Genomic DNA, 12,881 nt, shown 5'->3' with positions numbered 1-12,881 from the left:
TTCCCCTTTTGAAAGTTACTATTGAATCTGCTTCCACCGCCCTTTCAGGCAGCGCCTTCCAGATCACAGCAACTCGCTGTGGAAAAAAATGTCTCCTCATCTCTCATTCTGACTGACTAAGTGGAGCTTATTATACATGCAGAACAAACAGTACATTTCACAGTGAGAGAGAAATACTCAGTTGACCACCCTAAATGGTTGTTTTAAGTGTCTGAGCTGCTTTTTCCTAAAGATTCAGTAATGAAGCAGTGGTCCCAAAAACAGCCCCAACATTGCTTTGCTATTCAAGGCACTGCATTAAGTAGGTTTCCTTGAAAAATGTTCTTGTGTCTATTCATTTGTACATAAGATGGATTTAAATGTGTCAAAATAGATTTGAAATCCTCAACAGACCCTATGGTTTCTAATGGGACCTGACAGTAACGGAGTTACATTAAATTATCAGTCTGGCTGCTCAGTGCAGCAGCTGAAAGTGTTCCTAGTTGGATGTTGTAGGTAATCTCAAATGGTCATCTTCATTAGAAATGATCCTGATATTCAGCCACATGGACATTTTCATCAGTGCCAGGCACAGACACCCAAAGCAGATGATATTATTCCCACAGCGTTGCAATCTGGTGTTCTACTGCAAACAATCTATGTGACATAGTTAGAAATCAAGGCCACGTCAGCACAAACAAAACTTGCTTTGAAATAAGGAAACCCAAAACTAAAATGCTTCACATTTTTCTCTGGGCTTGAAACGCTATCTCTGAAGTGCATTTCAAATATAAAGCCTAATACCTCCCCCCTCACTTTTCTGCATCACAAAATAGCTCCACACTTTTCCACGGATTTGTTCGCATTATCAACCTCATGCGGCCTTTGCAAGAACGTAGAATTGTCTCATAGGGAATGATTCTGAAAGCTCTGTAGCGTCTCTAAAAAGTCCGGCATTTCACGATGGGCTGAATGGTCTCCTTCTGCATTACATTATTGTAAAATGCATGATTCTATAAGTAAATAGTGTTTTCTGACTCATATCACTGATAAACAGGTCGGATTCCCACAATGCAATGCTCTCAGGGTAGCGCCAAGGTAACACAATAGCCTTCTCCAGTGAGCAGCATTGACATGTCTTCCATCATCACCTCTTGTTTTAGATTCTGACGTTAGGAACACAGACCAACGCTGTGAAATTCAATTTTTAGCTCTGTCCCATAACCATCTAACAGCACAGGAGGACCAGCGGCTAATAAATATGTTATTGTGCTGACTATCACATACAGCTGTGTGCTGATGAAAAGCCAAGAGACATTATGATTTCCGCTATCATGCAGCCACAAACACCTGGAGCAGAATAAGGGCCGTGTGCCGATAGGGAAGGAAGGCTGCACTGGCCCAACGCACAAGACGTCAATGATTAAAGATGAGAACGCGCGTGCAGCCGCACAAAAGAGGGCAACAAAAAGATGAATCAGCAGCCATTAGACCCACTAACCAATCAGCCTCGCGCATTCTGAGCTCCTGAATGATCAAAACTGCAAAGAAAACAACATCCGTCCACTTTCACACTCCAGTGGAAATGGTGCTCCCTCACGGCAGGGCTGCACAGTCGCACCATCTGGAGAATAAATCGTGTGTGAAGTACAGTATAGTTTGGGACCGAAATCTGTGGCGGCAACTCAGCGGTTAGTTCATTAGTTCCAAACTTCCAGGGATTAGTCCGGCATCTATTCTGCTGTCAGAAGGGATGAGACAGACAGAATGCAAAAACTTCAAGGAGGACTGGGACAACCAGGGAGAGGGGGGCAACCCCAGGGCTCATTTTCAAAGTACAGAGTATATCCACCCTCAACCCCCATCAAAATTGTCAATATCATTATTACTAAACAAAATGATTAATTCATTTGTTTGACCGCAGCATATTAAACAAGTCACATGATTGAACAATGTTTCAGTTCTTCAAATGGGAGTGTATTAACAAGATAGTATCACACAGCATGATATCATAGTTTAGTGGTTACATTACAATAGTATGGTCATGGGTTCTTAGACTAGTGTTGTCTGACACTTCAATCTGCCATCTACATGTATAAAGGTACTCTTATTTTCCCAGAGGGGAGACTCGCTTAGCCTCAAGATAAAAAAAAAACACACAAAGGCTATTTAAACATAAGAATTTATTCAGTGTGGCACAGTGATCAGCTAGGCAACCAGCATCACTACATCTGGTCATTATCACTCTGATGTCTGTGGGTTCAAGTCCCACTCCAAAAGACATGGGCACAGAAATCTTGACCAACCCTCCCAGTGCAGTGCTGAGGGAATGCTGCACCGTCAGAAATGCTGCCTTTCAGATGAGATGCCAAATCAGATTTGGACACGACAAAGGGAGATCTAGCCTCAAAGTCCTTCTCATTAACAGTTTAAATGCACCTAAAAATGTGGTGCCAACCTGGTGAAGCTATAGCGCAGGTCTGCATGCCAAACAGCAAAAGCAGCACACGTTAAACAAGAGCTAAGTGATCACACAACCAACGGATCAGATCAAAGCTCTGCTGTCCTACCACATCCAGTCATGAATGGTGGGCAAATAAACAACTAACAGGAGGAGGAGGCTCCACGAATTTCTCCATCCTCAATGAAGGGGGAGCCTAGCATGCCAATACAAAAAACAAGGCTGCAAGCATCTGAAGCCAGAAGTGCCAAGTGGATGATCCATTTCGGTCTCCTCCTGAGGTCCCCACTATCACAGAAGCCAGTCTTTAGCCAATTAATTCCATGTGATATTAAGAAACAGCTGTGTACTGGACACAGTAAAGGCTATGGGCCCCAGCAGCATAGCCACCATCGTGCTGAAGGCCAATGCTCCAAGACCAGCCATGCCTCTGGCCAAACAGTCCCAGTACAACTACAACACTGGCATCTACCCAAAAAACTGGTAGAAAACTCAAGGCTGACACCAAGTCACATGAGGCGATATTAGGACAAGTAATCAAGAGTTTGGACAAAGAGGTAGGCTTTAAGGAGCATCTTCTAGCAGGAAAGAGAAGTTGAGAGGCAAGAGGTTCAGGGAGGGAATTCCAGAGCTGAGGGCCTGGATGGGTGAAGGCATGGCCACCATGGTGGAGTGATTAAAATCGGGAATGCTCAGAATTGGAGGAGTGCAGATATCTTGGATGGTTGTAGGACTAGAGGAGATTACAGAGATTGGGAGAGGCGAGGCTCAGGGAGGATTTGAAGACAGGGATAAGAATTTAAAAATTGAGGTGCTGTTTAAACAGGAGCCAGTGTAGGTCAGCAGCATAGGGGTGAGGGGTAAATGGGACTTGGTGAGAGTTAGGACATGGGCAGCACAGTTTCATATGAGGTCAAGTATATGGAAGGTAGAATGTGGGAGCTGGCCAGGACTGTCTAGTCCAGAGATAAAAAAGGTATGGATGAATACCATCTACAAGGTGCAGCATCTTGCTAAGGCTTCTTCGACAGTACTTCAGACACATACTGCAGCTAGCCAAGAAGTCAGCTCACCACCACTGTAGGGTAAATGACTGAAAGCTTGGCCAGTGATAGGTTTTAAGGAGGGTCTTAAAAAAGAAGAGAGGGGAAAAGCGGAGCGGTTTAGAGAACGAATTCCAGAACATAGGGCAGGCAGAACTGAAGGTTAAAGGTGCTTTATGAATGAAAATTAATGTTGCTGATGCAAAATGCTTATTAAATGTCTCCACCATTTTTTGATCACCATCTACAAAATTGATATTCCTCTTCTCTTAGACGCCCCATTTCACTTTTGTCAATTCATCTTTTTACTGGTGTCTATTTTGAAAATGGTAGCTGTGTTCGAATTGGGTGGGTTTGAGTAAATTGCATGAGAGGCTGACAGTGGAGTTGAGAAAGGGCAGTGAAATGAAAAGACCGTTGAATAATTTAGTCCTTAGTCCTGTGCTGGACTGAAGCACTCAAATGCAGTTTAAAAATCTTTTGATCAAAGAGATAGGTTGTAAGAAGCATCTTAAAGGAGGGGAGAGAGGTGGAGAGGGAGTTCCAGGGTTTAGGGCCTAAATGAATGAAGGCATCTAGGATGCGATATACAAGATTTATTACGAATATTAAAGATCATCAGCCTTGGCTCCACGGTAGCATTTTCATTAATCACATCTTTCACAATAGAGGGCAAGTTTTATAGGAACTCTGTGCAGCCTATGGGGTGGGGGGGGGTTGTGATTGTTTTGCATTGTGGGATTCATAGGCAGTGACAGAGTTACGATGTTTGCTGCTTAATGCTTTCAGCCACAGCCGACATAGGAACACAATAAACAGCAGCTTCACGTTCTGACAGTGGGAAATGATGCCATGCAACCCAGCACTCAGCAACAATAATCACATGTCAGCACCTTCATGAGCAGGAAATAAGCCTGTTGACCTCTTGCGAGGCACAAGAAGGGCAATAATCCACATGGGCTGGTTGGACAAGTATAAAAGTTGATCAACACGAGTCAGCATGGGCTTGTGAAGTGAATGTCATGGCACAGGCATAGTGGGCTGAATGGACTCCTTCTGCGCTGTATAATTTTATAACTCTTGCGAGCTGCCTGTCTAGGAAACAAGAAAGGCATGTTTTACTGAGGCAGCTGGTGACATTACTGAAGAGGTACAGTGGGGAGAGTAGCTTTCTTTAGCACTGGAGCTCACTTTCCCTAAACAACAGGGTAATAAAAAAAATAAATTCTCATGAGGAAATAGCCAGGCACTTAAAAGCTTTTTTGACCAACAATAGGGTGACAGAATTTCAGAAATGATTTATGGTATCAGCTGTGACTCAGTGCATTCTCACCTCTGAGTCAGAAGGTTGAGGGTTCAAGATGCCACTCCAAAGACTTCAGCACAAAATCCAGGCTGACACTCTCGGTGCAGTGCTGGGGGAGTGCTGCACTGTTGGAGTTGCTGTCTTCCAGATGAGATGTCAAACTGACGCCCCATTTGTCCTCTCAGGTGGACACAAGATCTCATGGTCACTAGTTCTGAAGAAGAGCAGGGGAGTTCTCACGCGTGCTAATATTGCACAATCGTCGAAACTAAAAATCTTATTAAAATGTCTGGTTATTGTGGCATGGCTGTTTGTGGGAGCTTGCTGTGCACCAATTAGCCACTGGGTTTCTTACATTACAAAGGTGACTATATTTCAAGAGTGCTTCATTGGTTGTAAAGCACTTTGGAATATCTTGAAGTCATGGAACGTGCTGTAGAAAAGCACGTCTGTCTTTGGAAATCAGACCCAAAAATGTCATCTTGAGGAAAACTTAAGAATGTAAATAATTAGCAGCCCTTTGTAATACTGCACTCATCCAGTAGGTTCACAGTGACACCTTGTGCTACTGCGTGTTTGCATCTTCATTTGTGTGCATTGCGCAGTACCTTCTTGTTTAATGCAACACCATCTTCACAGTCGAGGACAGCACAATCTACACGGAGACTGGTAATCTTGTGGAGTTTCCTTTCATCATTTCCAGGTACGTAGAGCACCGCTCTCCGAGGCACATACTTGTGTGTGGTGTTTGCACTGCAGGTGTAGTGACAACACTCCACATGCCTGAGAGTGCTGCATGTCTTGGCAGAGTTACCTCTGAAAAAAACAACGGCAAATGTCATTGAACATTCAAAGTCAAAGGAAAACAAAGAAAAACAGGCTTCAAAACGTTGCAAGCAGATTAGAAAAGCTAATCATCCATTTACTTTCTAGGGGGAAATATGATTAGCATCAGCACTGGGATGTGAATTTCTGCAAGTTATCCAGTAGTACACCTTTCATGACAACTTGACGTATAGTATAGGGTGACTTAAAGACAATGTTTTGTGTGTCCTCTTGGGTACTGGCTTAATAGAATGATTCACTAAAGGATCAGGCTGAGTTTAATAGCTGTACTAAATGGGAGCAGGAGAGGGTGGGGGTAATACAGAGTCGGAGAAGATGTAGGGAGAATGGGAAAAGGATAAGGAGGATGGGCAGGTGAGTGGGAAGAAGAGGGTCACACCAACAAAAAGTTGCATTTATATAGCACCTTTAACATAGTTTAAAAATAAAAAGCAATTATCAGATAAACTTTGGCACCGAGACACATGAGGAAATATTAGGGCAGGTGATTAAAAGCTTGATCAAAGAGGTAGGTTTTAAGGAGTGGTTTAAAGGAGAGAGGCAGAGAGGTTCAGGGAGGAAATTCAGAGCTTAGGACCTCGGCAGCTGAAGGCACGACCACCAATGGTAGAGTAATGGAAATTAGGATGCACAAGAGACCAGAAGTGGGCATGCGCAGAGATCTTGGAGGGTTATAGGGCTGGACGAGACCACAGAGGGGCGAGGTCATGGAGGGATGTGAACATGAGGAAGAGAATTTTGAAATCGAGGTGTTGCTGGACTGGAAGCCAATGTAGGTCAGGGAATTCAGGGATGCTGGGTGAATGGGTCTTGCTGCGAGTTAGAATATGGGCAACAGAGTTTGGAAGAGTTCAAATTTCCCAAGGGTAAAAAGTGGAAGACCGGCCAAAAGAGCCTTGAAATGGTGAAGACTAGAGGTACAAAAAAGCATGGTTGAGTGTTTCAGCAGTAGATGGATGAAGGGAGGATCAGGGATGGCTGATATATGGGCGATGGATGAAGTAGACAGTCTTGGAGTAGATACGGGGAGGAAGGGTGGAGAACGTTTAGCATTTTAATGCTGGGGAGCTACAGTTTTGCAGAGCCTGTTTTGATATTCTGTGCAAGGGAGTATGGGGGGCTGTGGGTCAGGAACAATTTCCCTGTCCACAGGGAAGGGACTGTTAGACTGGGTCAAGGTCATTGTGTCTTTGGAGCTTAAAAGAATAGAAGTGATCTCATTGAAATATCTAAAACGCTTAGAGGGCTAGATGCTGAGAAGCTGGAGAGTCTACAAAAAGGGGTCATCATCTTAGGAAAAGGAATTGGCCATTTAGGACTGAGACGAGGAGAAATTCCTTCGCCCAGAGGCTTCTGAATCTTTGGAATTCTCTATCCTACACAGTCATAGATTCACTATCACTGAGTATATTAAAGGCCGATGGATTTTAGGGTGGGAAAGTGGAGTTGTGGTATTGGGTGCCAGAGCAGTGAACTCTGGTTTAATATATTCCTCGAGGTTTCATCACATGATTTTCCGCTGCCAGTCAGCCCAACCCCAAGCTCCTCTTATGATTGCCCAACATATCCAACCATGCACCACCTTCCAACAGCAATCAGAAAGCATTGTCCAACTCAATAACTCCTCACTGTCAGTCAAACAGCCATTTTCCATGTCCAATATTTTTACAACTAATGGACAAAAGTGTTCAAAGAAAAATGAAAAAGAAGAAAAATGTTTTATTGCCCCTATCATTTTTCTCCTAGGTTTGCTCACAGTGGTGGTCTTGAGGATTCCTGGAGGGAGGGAAATCCTAAAATGGGCCATCTTGCATATCACCTTATCGTACATTCTCAGATCTAAATATGTTACAATTAAATGTACCGACAGTAATGTGATAAAGACCAGATAGTCTGTTTTAGCGATGTTGATTGAGGGATAAGTATTGGCCAGGACACCATGGACAACTCCCCTGTTCTTGTTTGAAATAGTGCCGTGGAATGTTTTACATCCATCTGAGGAGGCAGACAGCGCCTCAGTTTAATGTCTCTGTACCTCCAACAGTGTGGCACATGAGGTATAAAGTTCACTGACTGTGCAGCCATGGGCACATGGCAATCACAGGACACTTCTCTCAGTGATCCCAGAATATGCCTCAGTGTACCCACACCCTGGAACCCTCTTCAAAACACATCTAGACTCTGAGATTTCATCAGTGTTCTCTCAAATCTCCGACTGATAACCAGAGGGCACAGATTTAAGGTAATCGGCAAAGAACCAAAGGCGAGATGAGAAGAATTCATTTTTGCAGCAAATTATTGCGCTGCCTGAACAGGCAGTGGAAGCAGATTCAATAGTAACTTTCAAAAGGCAATACTTGAAGGGGAAACAGTTACAGGGCCATGGGGTAAAGGGCAAGGATTGGGATGAATTAAATAGCTCTTTCAAAGAGCAGGCACAGGTGCAATGGGCTGAATAGCATCCTTCTGTGCTGTATCATTCTCTGACTTCACATCTGCTTACAATGTTTATGTCCTAGGTAATAATACTTGGTATCATTATTGCCTTGCTTCGATTCACCGTAAGCAACACTCTGTGAGAAATCTGTTTTATATGTCAGATAGCGACAGGTTTGTGATGCTCCTTGCTATGAAGTAGTCTTTGTCATTGTCTGGGTGTACACAGAGAACCCCAAAGATTTACAGCACAGAATAAGCAAATGAAAGCTAATCTCACTGCCCTGCTTCCTCCCATAGCAATGCAGCTTCCTCGACTTGAAATAATTATCCGTTTTTGCCTTAAAAGATGCAATGGTATCTGCCAAAGTGTTCCCAGTGGCAAAACATTGTACGCTAACAATTCTGAAGAAATGTCTCCTCGCCTCTCTGAGTAGAAGTCTTAAATTAAAAACCACTTATCACTGACTCCCAAAGCACAGGAAATGGCCTTTTCCTTTTTGCCCTATTAAAATCCTTTAGAATTTTAAAAGCCTCTATTAAATTGCATGGTCTCCTGTACTCCAATGGAAGTAATCCCAGTAACTCGAACCTTTCCTCATAACAATCCTGCTTTATCTCGCTGAACCCAATTATATGATCTCTATAACTTAATGCGCTTTCTACAAATGTGGCCTCACCATTGCCTTGTACATATTTATCTCACCTTGTCGCATCTATCCAAAAGCTTTCTGAATACCTTTCTGCAAAACACTTTCGGAGACTTGAACCACCACCCTCACAAAAGTAAGAACTTGCATTTATATAACACATTTCATATCCTCAGGACGTCCCAAAGCCCTTTACAGTTAATGAAGTGCCTTTGAAGTGTAGTCACTGCTGTAATGTAGGAAATGCGGCAGCCAATTTGCACACTGCAAGCTCCCACAAACAGCAATCAGATCATCTTTTTATTTAGTAATGTTGATTGAGGGATAAATATTGGCCAGAACCTTCCTGCTCTTCTTCCAAATAGTAGCCATGGCATCTTTCACGTCTACCTGAAAGAGCTGCCGATGCCTTGGTTTTAATGTGTCATTGGGGAGATAGCAGTTTTGACAGTGCGCACTCCCTCAGTGCTGGATTCTGTCTCCGCCGTGGGGCTTGAAGATACAACCTCTGACTCATAGGTGAAGGGGGCTTCCCAGCAAGCCACAGGTCAAAGATCTCTTTAAATTTGCAACTTGTCCCAAACTAGGAGGGGGTGCAAACCACAGGGAAAAGGCTGAATAAATCGAAAGGTACTGGAGCTAGCCAGGCAAACGGGAGGTGTCATTTAACATACCCTCATTTGAAGTGATGAGATTAGGAAAGGATAGTAAGCAGCGACAAGAAATGGTGACGTTGATATATTCTTGCAGCAGAACATGGCACAGAAAGGAGATTTGGGTGGGGGGAGGCGGTACTTGGGGTGAGCTGGTCAATATGTCACTGAAGCCATTGGCACATCATGCAGCAGCAGTAAAGAAAACATATAGGATCTTGGGCTGAATAGAATCACAGGATGTATGGAATGAAATCACAGAACAATTAATATAAGATAGTCACTAATAAATGCAATAGGAAATTCAGGAGAAACTTCTTTATCCAAGAGGGGTGAGAATGTGGAACTTGCTACCACTGGCAGTGGTTGAGGTGATTAGTTTAGACACATTTAAGGGGAAGCTAGATAAACACATGAGGGAGAAAGGATTAGAACGATATACTGATAGTGTGAAATGAGGCTGGACTGGAGCATGAACACTGGCATGGACCTATTCGGCCAAATGGCCTGTTATTGTGCTATAAAGGCTACACAGTACTTTATTTGGAGGGAATTCCTGGGCTTAGAGCCCAGGCAGCTAAAGCCCAGCCACCAATGATAAGTGATGAAAATTGGGCTTGCACAAGAGACCAGAATTGGAAAAGCGCAGAGGTCCAAGAGGGTTGCAAGACTGGAGGAGGTTACAAAGTAGCGGAGGGGGTGAGCCCATGGAAGAATTTGAACTAGAGGATGACAATTTTAAACCTGAGGCATTGTTGGAATGGGAGCCATTGTAGATCAGTGAGCACAGGGGTAAATGTGCCTTGGTGCGAACTAGGATATGGGCAGCAGAGTTTTGGAGCAGTTCAAATTTATGGAGAGGGTAAGGTGCTTAACTTAGTGACGGATTCCAAACAAGAGCCTCAGCTGTAATACTGTGTTCAATTCTGGGCACCACATTTTAAGAAGGATGTCAAGGTTTTGAAGAAGTTGCAGGAGAGATGTATCAGGATGATACCAGGGATGAGGGACTTCAGTTAAGTGGAGAAGCTGGGGTTGTTCTCCTTAGACCACAGAAGGTTAAGGAAAGGCCTAACAGAGGTTCAAAATTATGTCTTGATGAAGCAAATGTTTCCTCTGGCAAGTGAGTTGGTAGCCAGAGGTCACAGATTTAAAATAATTGGTGATACAACTGGAGGGGAAATGAGGAGAATTTTTTTTCACAGAGGGCTGTTCAGATCTGAAATGCACTAACTGAAAGGGTGGTGGGATTTAATTGCGTGGGGACTTTGAAAAGGCAATTGGACAAGTATTAGAAGTGAGCTAACTTTCAGGGTAGTGTGGGACTAATTGGATAGCTCTTTCAAAGAGCTGGCACAGGCATGATGGGCTGAAAGGCTTTGTCTGTGTCGTGAGGTACTATGATCCTACAAAAGAGGGATATAGTCTCAAAGTCAGATCAAAGGAGGTTGAACAGGCACCTTAGCTTTAACTACTAAACATAAAGGATGGTGTACACATGGAATGAACTGTCAAGAATGGAATGCAGGCTGATTGTGTTAATAAATTCAATAAACAGAGGTCAAATTTATATCATATGAATGGGCAGGAAATTGGCAACTCATTTTACATCCTGTCCAACTGGAGCCAACGGGAAGGAAAATCGGTCAAAATTGATCCCAGAGTTGGATGAGCACCTGGTGAAAAGTTTGATAAGGAGAGGAGAGGTATTCTAGCCTCTTGAGTATCTGCAATTTCCATCATTTCACCACTGACAGCTGTGCCTTCAGCTGCCTGGGCCCTAAGCTCTGGAATTCCCTCCTTGAACCTCTCTCCCCTCCTTTAGGGCATTCTCTATGACTTTTCTTGGTCAGCTGTCCTAATATCTGCTTATGTGGGTCGATGTCAAAGTTTGCCTGATATCACTCCTATGAAGCTCCTTGGGCCATTTTACCATGTTAAAAATGCTATATAAAGGCAGGTTGTTATTGTTGTATAATGATATAATATGCTGTAGACACACAGACTGCCTGATGGATTGCAGTGGTCCTTTGCCTTTCTATGTCCCTGCAGCAGAGTGCATGTGAACTGGAGTGACAAAGAATGGGATAACTCCCAAATCTTCCACCAGGTGGTTCAGAGCAGACTGGTAAAGTAATTCCCATGGGGAAAGTTAAGCACAGACAGCAGCACAGAAGAGGGGAGCTCTCTGCCATGTCCTGGCCAATATTTATTCCTCAGCCAAAATCAGAAAAAAATAAATCTGGCCATTATCACACTGCTTTTGTGGGAGCTTGCTGTGCGCAATTTTGGTTGCTGTGTTTCCTGGCATGACAAAAGTACTTGGAAAATACTTCATCAGGTGTAAATCGCTTTAGGACCTCCCGAGTTCATGAAATGTGCTATAGAAATGCAAATTTTTCTTCCTTTTACAGCCTAGAAGTCAACCTCAAGGTGCTAAATTAAGAATTCAGTCATCTTGTACTGTAACTGTAGCAATTCATTAATTAATAAAATTAATTTTCAGTTAATTAAAAAATATAGAATTGAAAGCTAGTCTCAGTAACAGTAACCATCAAACTATGATCAATTATTGTAAAAATCCATCTGGTTCACTGACGTCCTTTAGAGAGGGAAATCTGTCATCCTTACTTGATCTGGCCTACGTGATTTCAGACCCACAGCAATGTGGTTGCTCTCTGAAATGGCCAAGTAAGCTGCTCAGTTAAAGGGCAATTAGGGATGGGCAAAAGATGCTGGCCTTGTCAGTGACGCCCACATCCCATGCCAGAATTTCAAAAAATCAGACAGCTCAGGTTTCATCTTCTCTTTTACTATAAGCTTTTTCTCTTTAACCTTTATTTTGATGTCGAACAAATATTCCAAAACATTAGCTGTAAAATAATTAGTACAGACATTCTACCAGTGTGAGTAAAATCTCTGAGTCAATCTGTGCAAGCCTATTCCCTCTGGAGACAATGACAGCTTCAGCAATTCCAGTATAAATTTTCCATTTATTCCCCTTACTAAAACATATAGTGCTTAGTTTATTTTTCCCAGTTTTCAGTCTTTTCCTGCTAAAAACAGCAAATTGTCAACAACACTGAGACTTTAATCCAAATAACAAGTCAAAACCACAGCCCTGCAAACAGGAACTCTTGACTTTTAAGAACTGCGAAACATCTTCAATTAAGATGAGGTCCAGTCACTGTTGCAAAATTGTACAATAGCTTAAATGTGTGAGTTACTTCAGTTCACCCAAAACTCTGCTAGCTGTGTCCTAGTTTAAGTCGCATTCACCCATCACTCCTGTGCTCACTGACCTACATTAGCTCCAGGTCCTGCAAAGTCTCAATTTTTAAAATTCCCATCCTTGTTTTCAAATCCCTCTTGACCCTTGAAGGCTTGACCCTTCCCGGTAAGCAGTGCAATCCTGATTTTAATCGCTCCACCGTTAGTGGCCATTCAGCTGCCTGGGCCGTAAACTTTGCAATTCCATCCCTAATCCTCTCCACCTCTCTATTTCTC

At 43.1% G+C, this 12,881-nt stretch overlaps 1 protein-coding gene across 2 annotated transcripts in view; it reads right to left on the bottom strand.

The window, feature by feature from the left end:
• Positions 1–12,881, bottom strand: part of clybl (citrate lyase beta like) — a 104,283-nt gene that overhangs the window by 12,537 nt on the left and 78,865 nt on the right. For both annotated transcript variants that reach the window (XM_078546037.1, XM_078546038.1), the window contains exon 3: positions 5,398–5,605. In XM_078546037.1, coding sequence (XP_078402163.1) covers positions 5,398–5,605 — 208 coding nt within the window. The remainder of the gene's footprint in view (positions 1–5,397; positions 5,606–12,881) is intronic.

This window comes from Cetorhinus maximus, chromosome 7 (assembly GCF_964194155.1).
Source record: "Cetorhinus maximus chromosome 7, sCetMax3.hap1.1, whole genome shotgun sequence".
Taxonomy (NCBI): domain Eukaryota; kingdom Metazoa; phylum Chordata; class Chondrichthyes; order Lamniformes; family Cetorhinidae; genus Cetorhinus; species Cetorhinus maximus.
This window is presented reverse-complemented; position numbering and strand designations above follow the sequence as displayed.